The following is a 16756-nucleotide window of genomic DNA, read 5'->3' on the forward strand; positions in this document are numbered from 1 at the left end:
AGTGTAAAATGATCCTTCTGTGGGGCTGATCAGTTCTGGATGGGTTTAAATGAGCATGGAAGGGGGGGGGATAGAGGTAAACCGCTAATAACATGAGAACTAGATATTTCTCACTGATAAGACATATTACAAAGTTTCTTGTGGTCACTGGTATTATTGATTTATGCAGAGTTGTGTGAACAGTTAGTGACCTTTTAATTTCTAGACACACTGAGAAACCAATCAGTCCGTGAATAGCTAGTCACTACCAGCATATACATTTTTTTGTGGCACAATGCAGCAAGTCCGTCACCATGAAACTGTCACTGTATGCTTAATTAATCGAAAACTTTACAACCAGTTGTCTATTGATTGTGGCAGTAGTGGGGGGGCTGGAAGATGTGTGGGATTAAGTAGTGAGTATACAATTTTTTCATTATTTTAAAAAATTTAGGGGCTTTGCCCAGCTTTTTAAATAAAGTCAAACAACCCCTTTAAAAAGAGATTTTTTTTTTTTATCAATAAAAGGATACTTTGAAAATGATGGCCTATTCTCAGGATAGGTCTTCAACATCAGATCAGCGGGGGTCCAACAACCGGAAACCCCATTGATCCAATTATACAGTGGACAGAACCAGAAGTATTGTCTACTGAGCAGTGACCCATTCAAATAAAAGGAGCTGAACTGCAGCACACCCAAAACTACAACGTTGACGAAAGCCTTCCATCCACTGTATAGTTTCTAGCTCCAGATGGTTGACTGCATTCCCGCAATCTGATATTGATGAGTATCCTAAGGATAGGCCAGCATTATCTAAATCCTGGAAAACCTCCAACATTTATTGCAAACCCTGTATAAGCCATGTTTCTTATAAGAATACTAATTGGTTTACCTTCTGCAGTGTCGAGTTCATCTTTTTTGTCAAGAACAAATTGTTCCATTTCTTTTCTCAGGTCTTCCTGATTTATGTTACAAGAGTCAAAAGCTTCACTTACAAATTCTGAAACTTCAGGACTGGTAGAAATCTCCTCTTCTTCCTGCGTGTTAATGACATTACATTATATTCAACAGGAATTTTCCACCATGCACATTTATAGCCTACCCATAGGATATGTAAACAAAGAAGGAAATAAATAAATAAAATTTCGTCCTGTTGCACACCAGCAGAGACCCGGCAGGCTGTTTCCTCCCGGATCAATGCGCACTCCAGCACTGTTGGAGGTTTGTAAGGCTCCGACCGGCTCCATTCACTATAATGGGAACCAGTGGAGACTCGGCCAGAAGAAAACTGCTGCGTGCATTAAATCGGTGTTTGCACAACTGCTATGATCCCCACCAATCACTAAAATGGTCTCTGAGAGCCCTCAGCCACACTTTGGAAACAAGTGATGCAAAGGGCACTCCCTTTTAGTGATAGTGCCAGTCACAGTATGTGACATTTATAGCACATGTTACTTATAATTTAGAGACCATCCTTAAAGAGGACCTTATCTGGACATGTAGAGCGACCCCCAGGGATCTCACTGCACTTACTATTATCCCTGGGCGCCGCTCCGTTCGCCCGCTGTGGCCCTGTTACCTCCTCCCGCGCTGTATGGTAATTGCTACGCAGCGCAGAGCTCACAGCCAAGGAGAAATAAAAACCTCCCAGGCTGTGAGCTCTGCGCTGCGATTGGACAGCGCTACAGCCTGGGAGAAGGAACGCCCAGGGAGAAACAGGGCAGACTCCTCCCTGGTGAACACCCCTTCATCATTTTGTATGCCTGGTTTAGGCATAGAATATGGTCTAAATTTAAGCCAGCAAGGAAGCTGGCTTAGGCTACTTTCACACTGGCGTTTTGGCTTTCCGTTTGTGAGATTCGTTCAGGGCTCTCAAAAGTGATCCAAAATGGATAAGTTTTGCCCTAATGCATTCTGAATGGAAAAGGATCCGCTCAGAATGCATCAGTTTGCCTCCAGTCAGTCACCATTCCGCTCTGGAGGCAGACACCGCGTTTTGCTGTCCGCCTGACGAAGCGGAGCCAAACGGATCCGTCCTGGCACACAATGTAAGTCAATGGGGACGGATCCGTTTTCTCTGACACAATAGAAAACGGATCCTTCCCCACATTGACTTTCAATTGTGTTCAAGACGGAACAGTCATAGCTATAGAAGACATAATACAACCATATCCGTTCATGACGGATGCATGCGTTGTATTATGGTAACAGAAGAATCTTTGCAGATCCATGACGGATCCGCAAAAAAACACTAGTGTGAAAGTAGCCTTACATTTAGACCGGCGGTGGATGTGCCGAAGTTATGTAGAGGCCGACGCCTCTACATAACTTTGGCGGATCCACCGCCAGCACAAGGGGTTGAGACTGGTGTCTGAAATGACCCCCATACTGAAGATCTCAAGATACATTTGGCATGTCATCATTTATCCGCAAATGAATAAACTATACACATTCACAGTGTATTCTGAAGCCAACTGTGGTATGCAGAACCATACAGGTATATATATATACAGGTATATATATATATATATATATATATATATATATATATATATATATATATATATATATATATATATATACACACACACACACACACACACACACATACATATACCATATACAGTGCTGTGAAAAAATATTGGCCCCCCACCCGCTTTCTTATATTTTTGCTAATTTGTCATTTAAATGTTTCAGATCATTCAACTGATTTCAATAAAGATTAAAGAGGACCTTTCACTTGTAAAAACAATGTGAACTAAGTATGCTGCCATGTAGAGCTGCGCCCGGGGATCTCACTGCACTTACTATTATCCCCGGGCGCCGCTCCGTTCTCCCCTCCGGTACCTTTGCTCTGTAAGTTATAGTAGGCGGGTCTTCCCTTGTCCTGTGGGCGTCTCCTTCTCCTAGGCTGCAGCGCTGGCCAATCGCAGCGCACAGCTCACAGCCTGGGAGGTTTTTTTCTCCCAGGCTGTGAGCTGTGCACTGCGATTGGCCAGCGCTGCAGCCTAGGAGAAGGAGACGCCCACAGGACAAGGGAAGACACCGCCTACTATAACTTACAGAGCAAAGGTACCGGAGGGCATAACGGGAGACCGGAGCGGCGCCCGGGGATAATAGTAAGTGCAGTGAAATCCCCGGGCGCAGCTCTACATGGCAGCATACTTAGTTCACATTGTTTTTACAAGTGAAAGGTCCTCTTTAAGACAGTTCGAGTAAGCCAATAATGATTACAAAACCTATATCACACCTATATTACACCCTCCACGCTGCTCTTTAATCTCTGAAATATTGTGGTTCATAAAGTCCTAGGCAAACATATTTAATCACCTAAGCTGCGCTATACCATGTATCATTCTATGCCCCTCACTTAGCTTCTTCACAACGCTATGCCCAAGGACACCTTTGGCTTGGTTCAAATTTTTTGTGTCATCCGCTTAGCAGATATGTTTAACCCCTTAAGGACCGGGCTCATTTTCACCATCAGGACCAGGCCATTTTTTGCAAATCTGACCAGTGTCAATTTATGTGGTGATAACTTTAAAACGCTTTGACTTATCCAGGCCATTCTGAGATTGTTTTTTCGTCACATATTGTACTTCATGACACTGGTAAAATGGAGTAAAAAAATTCATTTTTATTTATAAAAAAAAAATTTCAAGTTTCAATTTCTCTACTTCTATAATACATATTAATACCTACAAAAATAGTTATTACTTTACATTTCCCATATGTCTTCTTCATGTTAGGATCATTTTGGGAATAACATTTTATTTTTGGGGGACGTTACAAGGCTTAGAAGTTTAGAAGTAAATCTTGAAATTTCTCAGAAATTTTCAAAAACCCACTTTTTAAGGACCAGTTCAGGTCTGAAGTCACTTTGTGAAGCTTACATGATAGAAACCACCAAAAAATGACCCCATTCTAGAAACTACACCCCTCAAGGTATTCAAAACTGATTTTACAAACGTTGTTAACCCTTTAGGTGTTCCACAAGAATTAATGGAAAATAGAGATACAATTTCAAAATTTCCCTTTTTTGGCAGATTTTCCATTTTAATATTTTTTTTCCAGTTACAAAGCAAGGGTTAAGCCAAACAAAACTCATTATTTATGGCCCTGATTCTGTAGTTTACAGAAACACCCCATATGTGGTCGTAAACTGCTGTACGGGCACACAGCAGGGCGCAGAAGAAAAGGAATGCCATACGGTTTTTGGAAGGCAGATTTTGCTAGACTGTTTTTTTTTTACACCATGTCCCATTTGAAGCCCCCCTGATGCACCCCTAGAGTAGAAACTCCAAAAAAGTGACCCCATTTTAGAAACTAAGGGATAGGGTGGAAGTTTTGTTGGTACATATGATTTTTGGTTGCTCTATATTACACTTTTGTGAGGCAAGGTAACAAGAAATAGCTTTTTTGGCACCGTTTTTTTTTTTTTGTTATTTACAACATTCATCTGACAGGTTAGATCATGTGGTATTTTTATAGAGCAGGTTGTCACGGACGTGGTGATACCTAATATGTATACTTTTATTTTTTTTATGTAAGTTTTACACAATAACAGCTTTTTTAAAACAAAAAAATGATGTTTTAGTGTCTTCATATTCTGAGTCATAGTTTTTTTTATTTTTTGGGCGATTGTCTCAGGTAGGGGCTCATTTTTTGCGGGATGAGGTGACGGTTAGATTGGTACTATTTTGGTGGGCGTACGCCTTTTTGATCGCTTGCTGTTGTACTTTTTGTGATGTAAGGTGACAAAAATTATTTAGCACATTTTTAATTTTTAGACGGTGTTCATCTGAGGGGTTAGGTCATGTGATACGTTTATAGAGCTGGTCGATATGGACGCGACGATACCCAATATGTCTATATGTCTTTTACCTATTTTTTTTACTTTCTTTTTGGAAAAGGACGTTTTTTTGTTTGTTTTTGTTACTTAAAAGGTTTAATTTTTTTTGTAAAAAACGTTAATTTTATTAACTTTATTTTTTTCACTTTATTATTTGTCCCACTATGGGACAGGGTCTGATCCTTGTTTCAATACAGCACAATACATGTGTATTGTGCTGTATTGAACTGTTAGTGTCTTACACTGTAAGATGCTAACAGTTGCCTAGGAGTCCCAGCCTGGGGGCTGGGCCTCTTAGGCTTCCGTACATGACAGGCCCCAAGCCTTGGAATGGCTTGGGGCTGCCATGGCAACCATCGAGTCCCCGCCACAGCAGCGCGGGAACCAACCCGATGTATGAGGTGAGGGAGCGCAAACCTCCCATATGCCGCGGTCAGCTGTCAGTAACCGCCGGATCTCTGCTGCTGATCGGCGGACCGCACACGGGGGGAGGAACGACTGCAGGACGAGAACGCTCGTCCTCTAGCGCTAAGTGCCGGCGATTGAGGACAAGCATTCTTGTCCTAGGTCGTTAAGGGGTTAAAGGGAACCTGTCACTATGAAAATGCATTGTAATCTACAGGCATAATGTTATAGAGCAGGAGAAGCCCTTCTGTTGGCATATGTTAAATGGATCTGCTAAGAACATGATGTTAACCTGACATTTTTTGGGATGTTTTGGATAGAAGGACTAAAATAAAGGGCTGAGCATGATAAGATACCACTCTACTGTTACAATATACAACACTACATACAATGGAAGATACTATGCAGCAAACAAATTACGTGAGTGAAAAAAGGGTGATCATTACCTCCTGAGTTTTATGTGGAGACTTGATAGCTACTGGTGGAGTCTTTGGTCTTACAGTTTCTAGAACAGTTTGAAGACAGAAAAGTCATTAGAAAACCATGTGTGATGTCTAGTGACATACCTCAGCCATAAGCCGCTCTGAACACCTTAAAGGGAACCTGTCACCGGGATTTTGGGTATAGAGCTGAGGACATGGGTTGCTAGATAGCCACTAGCACATCCTCAATACCCAGTCCCCATAGCTCTGTGTGCTTTTATTGTGTAAAAAAAAAACGATTTGATACATATGCAAATTAACATAAAAGAGTCATATCTTACTTGTGTGACCAGAGAAGAGTCATATTTTCAAGCTCTGACTCATCTCAGGTTAATTTGCATATGTATCAAATCGGTTTTTATACACAATAAAAGCACACAGAGCTATGGGGACTGGGTATTGCGGATGTCCTAGCGGCCATCTAGCAACCCATGTCCTCAGCTCTATGCACAAAATCCCGGTGACAGGTTCCCTTTAAAGGGGTTCTCTGGGAATAATGAATACATGCAGCCTGTCTCTGTAAACAGAAGATTCATACTTGCACGCTCTCTGCCACTGTGGTCCTCTGCTGTGTCCATGTTCCAGTCCCTGGCTTTATTTCTTGAAATCACTCACATCATTTAGATGTTTGCTCAGTCTATAAACTCTGACTTATAAGTAATTCCGCTAGCAGAAAGTACAGCGAGTACAAGCAGGAGATCATTTAACAGAGAACTCCTGAAAACCATGAAATCTACACAAAGCTGAACAACTTTTTAAAACTTTGAGCTAATTGTAGTAGATATTCTGTTGGCTCTTTATTGGGGTCCTCTATGCAGTTTATACTCGATAGTTTTTCACGTAACTTAAAAAAGTACACATATATACTACTCACAAAAAGTTAGGGATATTTGGCTTGTGGGTGGAATTTCAGGATGAACCTAAAGTGCACTCTAACCTTTACAGGTGAACTTAATGTGACCTTCTCTAAACTTTTGATTGCACATGTCCAACTGTTCAGTGTTTCAGTACTTTTTGCACAACTTGTTGTTTTCTAACAAGGAGCTTAACTGCAAAATTCACAACAGGTGTTTGATCCATGATCACCCAATAAATTTCCTGGTTCAATTAGAATTTGTATTTAAAGGGCTTCTGTCACCCCATTAAACCGTTTTTTTTTTTTCTTTACTAATAATCCCTACACTGCGATCTCATCATACATAAGCTAATTAATGATTTTCGTTCAGTAGAATTTGTTAAAAATCGATTTTTATAATATGTAAATTACCTTGCTACCAGCAAGTAGGGCGGCTACTTGCTGGTAGCAGCCGCATCCTCCGATGGTAATGACGCCCCCTCTGCTTGTTGATTGACAGGGCCAGGGAACGGAATCGTTCTCTGCTGGCCCTGCCTGTTTTGATTCAATATCTGGCGCCTGCGCCGCGGCCGTACCTCTCTTCAATCTGCGCAGGCGCACTGAGAGGCGGCCACTCACTCGGCCGCTCGCTCCTCAATGCGCCTGCGCCGGGTGTAGATGTGACATCATCGGTGCAGGCGCATTGAGGATGGAGCGGCCTCCTCTCAGTGCGCCTGCGCCGTTGACGTCACATCTACACCCTGCGCAGGCGCATTGAGGAGCGAGCGGCCGAGTGAGTGGCCGCCTCTCAGTGCGCCTGCGCAGATTGAAGAGAGGTACGGCCGCGGCGCAGGTGCCAGATATTGAATCAAAACAGGCAGGGCCAGCAGAGAACGATTCCGTTCCCTGGCCCTGTCAATCAACAAGCAGAGGGGGCGTCATTACCATCGGAGGATGCGGCTGCTACCAGCAAGTAGCCGCCCTACTTGCTGGTAGCAAGGTAATTTACATATTATAAAAATCGATTTTTAACAAATTCTACTGAACGAAAATCATTAATTAGCTTATGTATGATGAGATCGCAGTGTAGGGATTATTAGTAAAGAAAAAAAAAAAGAAAACGGTTTAATGGGGTGACAGAAGCCCTTTGAACAGTCCTCCTCATCATGCTGTTCACATATTGACATCATGAGACCAAGACGACACCTAACAATTAATCAGCAGTACCTCACCATTGCGAGGCTTCAAGCAGGATGTTCTCAGACAGAAGTGGCCACTGAGCTTAGAGTGTCACAAAGTGTCATCAGCAGGTTGCAACAGAGATACAGAGAGACTGGAAAAGTCACAGAAAGGCATAGAAGTATACCTCCTTTGTCCAAATCCCACACAGATGAACGCTTCATTGTGAACAATGCCCTTCGAAACCAGATGATGAATGCCACACAACTCCAGGCACATTTAAAGAAGGTGAGGGGCGCCCAAGTGTCACATCAGACCATTCAAAACCATTTACAATCGGCTTGGTCTGCGTGCCAGATGACCTGCAAGGGTCCCTGACCACACCACCAGGCACAGGCATCGTCTTGCATAGACCAGGGAGCATCTATGCTGTATGAGTGGTGGTATACCCACCACTGTTGTTGGCTTTTGTTTCAATAAATTATTTGGAGATGAGGTTCTACTTAAATGCCCTACTTTCATGATATAATACTACTGTAGCGTAAACACGCAGGAAAAGGTACAGAACCCCTTTAACAACCACTAGACCATAAACTGTAACACTGACTTTTAAGCTGCTCCTCTGTATTAACTATGCTAACAACCAGCTGAGCTTGACACTCTTCGACAGTCAAGAAACCAAAATCTAGTAGTGTAGCCAACTCTCATGGAATCATATACATTTTTCTTTCTTATTCATGTCCCAGAAGAGAATATTTGCTTTACCTTCTAAGTCAGCATCACTTTGCTTGCCGTTTGTCTTATCAGACTTTCCAGTAGCCTGCTGGGCAGCCAGTGCAGTCAGCTGTGCAGACTGCTTTATCAGAGACACCCGATAGAAATAATTCCTCCAAAATACCTCTTCTTTTACACTAAAAAGGAAACAAGCAAGAACATTCATATGTGCTCAAGAAAAGAAAAAGATCCCAGCATTAGGAATAAGGCAAAAACTTATCACACACATTGGTACGTGTTTACATTGTCGTGAAGTGGTTTTGTTTAGGCTACTTTCACACTAGCGTTCGGGGCTCCGCTTGTGAGTTCCGTTTGAAGGGGCTCACAAGCGGCCCCAAACGCATCCGTACTGCCCTAATGCATTCTGAGTGGACGCGGATCCGCTCAGAATGCATCAGTCTGGCACCGTTTGTCCTCCGCTCCGCTCAGCAAGCGGACACCTGAACGCAGCTTGCAGCGTTCGGGTGTCCGCCTTGCCGTGCGGAGGCAAACGGATCCATCCAGACTTACAATGTAAGTCAATGGGGACGGATCCGTTTGAAGTTGACACAGTATGGCTCAATTTTCAAACGGATCCGTCCCCCATTGACTTTCAATGTAAAGTCAAAACGGATCCATTTGCATTATCATGAACAAAAAAAAAATATTTTTTATTTTTTTTTGTTCATGGTAATGCAAACGGATCCGTTCTGAACGGATCTAAGCGTTTGCATTATAGGTGCGGATCCGTCTGGGCACATACCAGACGGATCCGCACCTAACGCAGGTGTGAAAGTAGCCTTATGTGGTTTTTATTTCAAGGGTTTAATTAAAATTTAAAAGCAAGCGCTCCAATCAACAAAAATAAAAATTTATGTAAACACCCCCCCCCCCCTTCTCCAATGCTGTTCTCTGCAGCACTGGTCCAGTCCTCCTGCCGCAGCTGGTCTACAAAGTACAGCGTAAAACACCGATCTAATGCGGAGGACAGCACCTGGCTGCAGAACCATGTGCCATATTCCAGCACGTCTACACTGCAGTTTGAAAACAGGCAGCTGCAGAAGGACTGGAACAGCGCTGCAGAGAAGATCGCTGGAGAAAGTGGCAGGTACAACATCAGCATAAGATTTTTAAAGGGAGTCTGTCAGCTATTTTGCGCATATTAATCTGCTCTCATTGCACTGTAGGTGATATAAACAGTTCACAAATCGCACCTTTGTTTCCCTTGTGTGGATCTGATGTTCATAAAGAGAGATAATTACTCTTACCGGCAATTGGTTTTTCCAATAGCCTCCACAACGGCACTCACAGGAGGGTGTCCCCGCCGCCAGGACAGGAAACAACGTAGAAGCGGAAGATTTAAAGAGCCTCCTCCCCCTTACCTATTCAGTCAATAAGAGAGGAAACTGAAATGATGCAAGAAAGAATATGTATTAACAACAAAAGATAATTACATCATTATAGGAAACAGCAAAAGAGAAATATAACAAGGTGAGAAATCCCAGTGCCGTTGTGAAGGCTATTGGAAAAACCAATTACCGGTAAGAGTAATTATCTTTTTCCCCAGCGCCTCCACAACGGCACTCACAGGAGGATTGACAGAGTAAATATGCCTAGGGAGGGACTGCAGCTGAAAGTACTCTGCGACCAAAGGACAAGTCCTGGTTTCTATAAACGTTCAATCTGTAATGGTTAAAGAAAGTCATATGTGGCCACCCTACAAATCTGATCCAACGAGACTGATGCGACTTTGGCCCATGAGGAGATACTGCTCTGGTGGAATGAGCCCTAATACCCTCGAGAGGTTGAAGATCCTTCTGTAAATAGGCAGATCTGATCATGCTTTTTATCCATCTTGCTATAGTTGGCTTACTGGCCGCACGACCTTTGTTGGGGCCTTGGAACTGGAGAAACAACTGGTCAGAACGTCTGAAGGAGGTAGTGTTGTTGAGGTAGCAAAGTACGCTTCTCCTCACATCCAAGTTATGATACCTTTCCTCCTTCTCAGAGGATGGTGAAGGGCAGAAGGAAGGCACCGAGACTGGAATCTAGAAACAACCTTGGTCCAGAATTACTAAATATGGAGATTTGCAGGAAAAGGCCTGGATTTCCCCGATTCTTATAGCAGTTGTTATTGCAGTAAGAAACACTGTTTTGAGCGTGAGTAGTTTCAGAGGGATTTCGTCAATTGGTTCAAACGGAGGATACATCAGAACCGAAAGAACTAGGTTGAGGTCCCAGGGCGCAACAGTAGGACGAGATATGGGGCCATTTTTCATGGGGCCAATGGGGATTCTGACAATTTAATGTCCAAGAATGAACTTAAGGCCGAAACCTGTACCTTGAGAGTTGCCGGTCTAAGGCCTTTATCAAGTCCTTCCTGAAGAAACTGCTAAATTTGAGGAATCCCCGGGAAAATTATGTTACCTGAGAAGGACAGAAAGGCATTCCAGGTCCTCAGGTAGATCTTCGACGTTATGTGCTTCTGACTGAGCAGGAGAGTGGTAATCGCCGCATCTGAGAGACCTTTTTGCTTTAGGGCCCAGCGTTCAGTCTCCAGGCCATCAGGCTTAGTTGATTGACACTCGGATGACGCACTGGCCCCTGGTGTAGGAGATCCGGCGTCGATGGGAGAGTCCAAAAGGTTCCTGCGGAAAGTCTGAGCAGTAGGGGGAACCATGACCTTCTTGGCCAGTAGGGGGCTATGAAAATTACCTTGGCCCCCTCCTCCACCTTCATCAGAGCTTTGGGGATCAAACTGAAAGTGGGGGGGGGGGGGGGGGGAGAAAAGAAGACATCTGGGCCACGGCCTGGACAGAGCATCTACCCACAGTGGTTGATCTCCCTGGGAGAGGGAGCAAAATTGTCTGGTCCGTTTGTTGACCCTTGTGGCAAACAGGTCTAATTCCGGAGTCCCCCTCCTGAGGTATAATTGACTAAATACATGAGGATTCAGGGACCATTCCCCTTCTCTTAAGGTTTGGCGACTGAGGAAGTCGGCCAATGTATTGTAGGTTTTTCTCTGCCCAGAAGAAGATCTTTGTGGCTACTGCCGCTAGGGAGCGACTCCTGGTTCCCCCCTGTTTGTTCAAATAGGCAACTGCTGTAGTGTTGTCCGAAAATACTTTTATACTTTTTGGCGATGAGGGAGTGTGAAGGGAGACAATAACGTTGTAAATGGCCGAGAGTTCTTTTACATTGGAGGAGGCATGCTCCATGTCTGTTCCCCGGGTGCCTGGGACCACTTTTCCATCTGAATGACCCCCCCAGCCTGTACTGCTGGCATCCGTAGTCACAATCATCTTGTTCTTCTTCCGGGACCGGACGAATCACGTTCTTTTGAATTAGAGATAAAATCTCTGACTCCAGGCAGGCCTGTTTTTCTTTCTGAGGCAGCTTCTTGTTGATCAAGAAGCGGTCCGGAGGAAAGAAACGAAACTCCAACCTCAGGCCTTATTTTAAGGTGTCTACCACCCACAGAGAGGCTCCTAAATCTTCCCAGATGGAAGCAAAATGCCTTAGTCTGCCCCCCCACTTGGCATCTGGCGTCATTGCTTTGAGCTTGAGGAGTTCTCGGGGTTAAAAATAAATCCTCTACCCCTCCCTTTCGAGGGCCGCCATCTCTTTGACCCTTCCTTCTTCTTAGGGTCCTTTTTTGGATCTTTTTTTATTTTGAAAGGAACGCCTCTGATAAAAGTAGCGATTTTCCATTGGAAAACCTTTTTTCTTATCCGCAGCCTTATACAAGATGTCGTCAAGGGTGGAGCCAAATAATCTGTCACCTTCACATGGGAAGAACATAAACGTTTTTTTGAGCTCACATCTCCTGACCATGTTCGGAGCCAGATTGCCCTTCTGGTGGCATTAGACAGGGCTGCCGATCTGTGGGAGAGTCTGACGAGGTCCGCCGAGGCATCAGCCAGGAAATTGGACGCTTTCTTCAGAGTTGGCAAGGAAGCAAGGATTTCTTCTCGCGGCATACCTGCCGCCAGATGGTCTTCCAGTTGGTTTAGCCAAACTGAAAGCGTTCTCGCTGTGCATGTAGATGCTATACCAGGCCGTAACATTGCTGTGTTCGTTTCCCACGATTTTTGAACAGGCTTTCGCACTTTTTATCCATGGGGTCCCTAAGGAGACTGGTATTCTCAAAGGGCAGAGAGGTTCTCATTGAGATTCGGGCCACCGGCGCATCCACTTTAGGAGTTTTATCCCATAAGCCTGAGTCGGACTCTGAGAAGGGGTATTTACGTTTAAAGGAGTTGGTGATGGCCGATCTTTTCTCAGGATCCTTCCATTCTCTTGAAATAAGCGCTTTAATATTGTTGTGAAAGGGAAAGGTTCTCTTCTTTCTTTCTCCTAACTCCTGGAACATTTGATCCTGTATAGAATGTGGCTCCTTCACCTCCTCAATATTCATAGTTGCTCTAATAGTCTTCAAGAGCCCATCCGTCTCCTCTGGCGGAAACAGAGGTTTCCCTGAGCCATCATCATCAGAGGAGGAGGAGTCAGATTCGGGGAACAGTTCCCCTTCGTCTAAGTCAAAAGCCGTATCTGAGGCCAGGGATCTTTGCGAGGTAGATGGCCTTGGAGATAGAGCCATTCTTGAGTCCACGGCAGCACTAACTTCCTCTTTTATCATGGATCGCACAGTGTTTTTTTAGACTTAGAGGAGAGGGTTTTTCTGCATATGGCACATTTTTTGCGCGTTAGGTCTCCACCAGTCGGCTTTGGGATCGAGGTCTCTCTGGCCTAAAGAATCAAAAGGGGGATTACACTTAATAGGGCCAGCTAAAAACCTTTAAGGAGGCCAAGACCCATCACCGGTGGTGGATAAGAAACATTACAAGCACCCTGTGAGCAGAGACCATAAGAAGAATAAAAGATGCAGATAGCAACCATATCTCTCCTCTGGGAGGAGGCTTACTGGGCTGAGGCAGAGGGATCCACAGGCTTTTTGGTGGTGTCCATGTCTCCCGGGGCCAGCATGCTGTCAGCGCAGAGCGAGGAGGGCGTCTGTGGATTCCTCCATTGGAATTTGAACTCCTCGCCGCCGGAAGCTCCGCCCACCCACGAGATTCTCTTGCCCAAGGAGAATCTCGCCTGATGACGTCACGAGCTGGATCCCGCGATAGTTCCCGCTCAGAGAACTGCCGCGCGCGCCCGGGGAAGCCTGCAAGCAGGGCTTACTCCCAGGAACGGGAAAGGGAGACCATGTGTCCCCGGGGGACCGGTTCCCTGCTCCAGCCCTCCCACATGAACGTGGGGTAGGACCCCCAAGAAGGAGGCAAGGCTGGGCGACATAGCAAGAGTTTTCCCGGCACTCTAGGAGAGGCTTCCACGCGTATCCCGTTGTGGAGGCGCCGGGGAAAAGAACTTTAATGCCAAATGTTATTGAGCTTCCAAGTGCCCAGGGGCATTTTCCATTGCTGCAAGTGCCCATTCCCTTTGGAACTAGCTGTTTTTAGCTCCTCCCCTGTCTTGCTGTATGAAAGCCCAGTGTCCTCCATACACCCCTGTCTCAGGTCCCTAAAATCCCACACCTACACACATCACCGCCAGGTCCAGGCATGTACAGTACCTTACCCACTGTGGACAGCTGCATCAATGAATGGACTGTGAATGCAGCGTTTACTGGTGCTGATGTAGATGTCGGCAGTGGGTAATGTATTGCGCATGCCTGGGCCCGAGCACAAGCGTGGGATTACAGGGAGGTGAGACAGTGATGTAAGGAGGACACTGATCTGCCTTACAACAAGACGGTGAGTAGCTAACAGCGACTAGTTCAGGAGGGAATGGGCACTTACAGAAATTGAAAATACCCCTGGGCACTTGCAAGCTCTTTAGCATAAACAAAACAAAAATGTACGATTTGTGAACTGCTTATATCACACAGTGCAATGTTCAATATGTGTAAAGTAGCTGACAGAGACCATTTAATAATCTCTGACAAGTTGTGCCATTTTTAAAAGTTATCTGCTATCAATAGGACAGTGGATAACCATCTCAGGGTCCGATTTCTGGTAAAAAAAAAATGGCTATGACAAACTAATAGTGCGTCCATTTTTAACAGACATTTTCGTGTGCCTTAATACACCAGTCTTAGGCTACTTTCACACTTGCGGCAGTGTGATCCGGCGGGCAGTTCCGTCGTCGGAACTGCCCGCCGGATCCGCCGATCACTGAAAGCATTTGTGAGACAGATCTGGGTGCGGATCAGTCTCACAAATGCATTGTGAGGACGGATCCGTCTCTCCGCTTGTCATGCGGACCGACGGATCCGTCTTGTAAATTTTTTCACATTTTTACCGATCTGCGCATGCGCATGCCGGAACGACGGATCCGGTATTCTAAATGCCGGATCCGGCGCGAATTCATTCCTATGGGTACAAATGCCGGATCCGGCGTTCAGGCAAGTCTTCAGTTTTTTTCGCCGGAGAGAAAACCGTAGCATGCTGCGGTTTTCTCTTTTGCCTGATCAGTCAAAACGACTGAACTGAAGACATCCTGATGCATCCTGAACGGATTACTCTCCATTCAGAATGCATGGGGATAAAACTGATCAGTTCTTTTCCGGTATAGAGCCCCTGTGACGGAACTCTATGCCAGAAAAGAAAAACACACGTGTGAAAGTAGCCTTAGGCCTCTTTCACACTTGCGTTGTTGGGATCCGGCATGCACTTCCGTTGCCGGAGGTGCCTGCCGGATCCGGAAAAACGCAAGTGTACTGAAAGCATTTGAAGACGGAACCGTCTTCCAAATGCTTTCAGTGTTACTATGGCACCCAGGACGCTATTAAGGTCCTGGTTGCCATAGTAGTAGTGGGGAGCGGGGGAGCGGTATACTTACAGTCCGTGCGGCTCCCGGGGCGCTCCAGAATGACGTCAGAGCGCCCCATGCGCATGGATGACGTGATCCATGCGATCACGTGATCCATGCGCTTGGGGCGCCCTGACGTCACTCTGGAGCGCCCGGGGAGCCGCACGGACGGTAAGTACACTGCTCCCCCGCTCCCCACTACACTTACCATGGCTGTCAGGACTTTAGCGTCCCGGCAGCCATGGTAACCACTCTGAAAAAGCTAAATGTCGGCTCCGGCAATGCGCCGAAACGACGTTTAGCTTAAGGCCGGATCCGGATCAATGCCTTCCAATGGGCATTAATTCCGGATCCGGCCTTGCGGCAAGTGTTCCGGATTTTTGGCCGGAGCAAAAAGCGCAGCATGCTGCGGTATTTTCTCCGGCCAACAAACGTTCCGTACCGGAACTGAAGACATCCTGATGCATCCTGAACGGATTACTCTCCATTCAGAATGCATTAGGATAATCCTGATCAGGATTCTTCCGGCATAGAGCCCCGACGACGGAACTCTATGCCGGAAGACAAGAACGCAGGTGTGAAAGAGCCCTTAGCCAATCTGCCGCTCTGTGTCCCAGTCCCTTAACATTTTACCAATCTCTGCTTTAATTCCGTGGATGAAAACATTCTTATTTGCATCCAGAGGCTGAAACCTATCCAGAGCAGAAATGGATATAATAATATCCAGCCAAGCAGTCTGGTTCATTCACATCAAGCCCCAAAAACTTGACAACTAATATTTTGAAATATAGCTGTCGTCAGCAGTCTAAGATTATGTTACTTTGTTAATGCAGATAATTATGACTGAATACGTCTCCATACACACTACGCACACCAGAGCACTCACAGTTTTGGAACCAGATCAAATCTCATACGATTCAGCAGTTCGTCTTCCTGAAGCATCACAAGGGCAACAGGGTACATCTGCTCAAAGACGAAATTAAAATGGACACCGGCAGGAGGGTCTCTAAGGAAGTTTCTTCTGTCCTTGAAAATGAAGTAAAAACACACAGTAATAATACAAATACTGCAGAACATAAATCATACCCATAGAAAGTCCTCACCATAGCAGACTGGATAACTTACTCACATGGAAAGAAATTGATTCTATTAAATTAGCAGGATAAGATATTGGACAGGTATGAACTGAAGGATATAAAAGTTTCCATACTGGAACTCTCTAGAAAGACATAATATCTAACAGAACTGTCCAGTCAATGTATGGATCACTGTAAGTACGGTATATATTTAGTCAATTAAAAAAATTAAAGGGTTTGTCTCATGAAAAACCAGCCTGTATCGGAAAGCTTTTATAATTGCATGCAATTAAAAAATTAGTATAGCCACAGAGTTATGTAACCCATTTCCGACTGCCCACTGACTATATACGTCCTATCTGCACGGTGCAGATAGCA

At 45.0% G+C, this 16756-nt stretch overlaps 1 protein-coding gene across 1 annotated transcript in view; it reads right to left on the reverse strand.

Annotated features, from left to right (window-relative positions):
- Positions 1 to 16756, reverse strand: part of SYAP1 (synapse associated protein 1) — a 34707-nt gene that overhangs the window by 3568 nt on the left and 14383 nt on the right. The window contains exons 5-8 of the mRNA XM_040424737.1: positions 16189 to 16328; positions 8499 to 8644; positions 5684 to 5742; positions 873 to 1017 (exon numbers count right to left, since the gene is read on the reverse strand). Of these exons, the coding sequence (XP_040280671.1) occupies positions 873 to 1017; positions 5684 to 5742; positions 8499 to 8644; positions 16189 to 16328 (490 nt within the window). The remainder of the gene's footprint in view (positions 1 to 872; positions 1018 to 5683; positions 5743 to 8498; positions 8645 to 16188; positions 16329 to 16756) is intronic.

The sequence above is a fragment of the Bufo bufo genome, chromosome 3, assembly GCF_905171765.1.
Source record: "Bufo bufo chromosome 3, aBufBuf1.1, whole genome shotgun sequence".
Classification (NCBI taxonomy): Eukaryota; Metazoa; Chordata; class Amphibia; order Anura; family Bufonidae; genus Bufo; species Bufo bufo.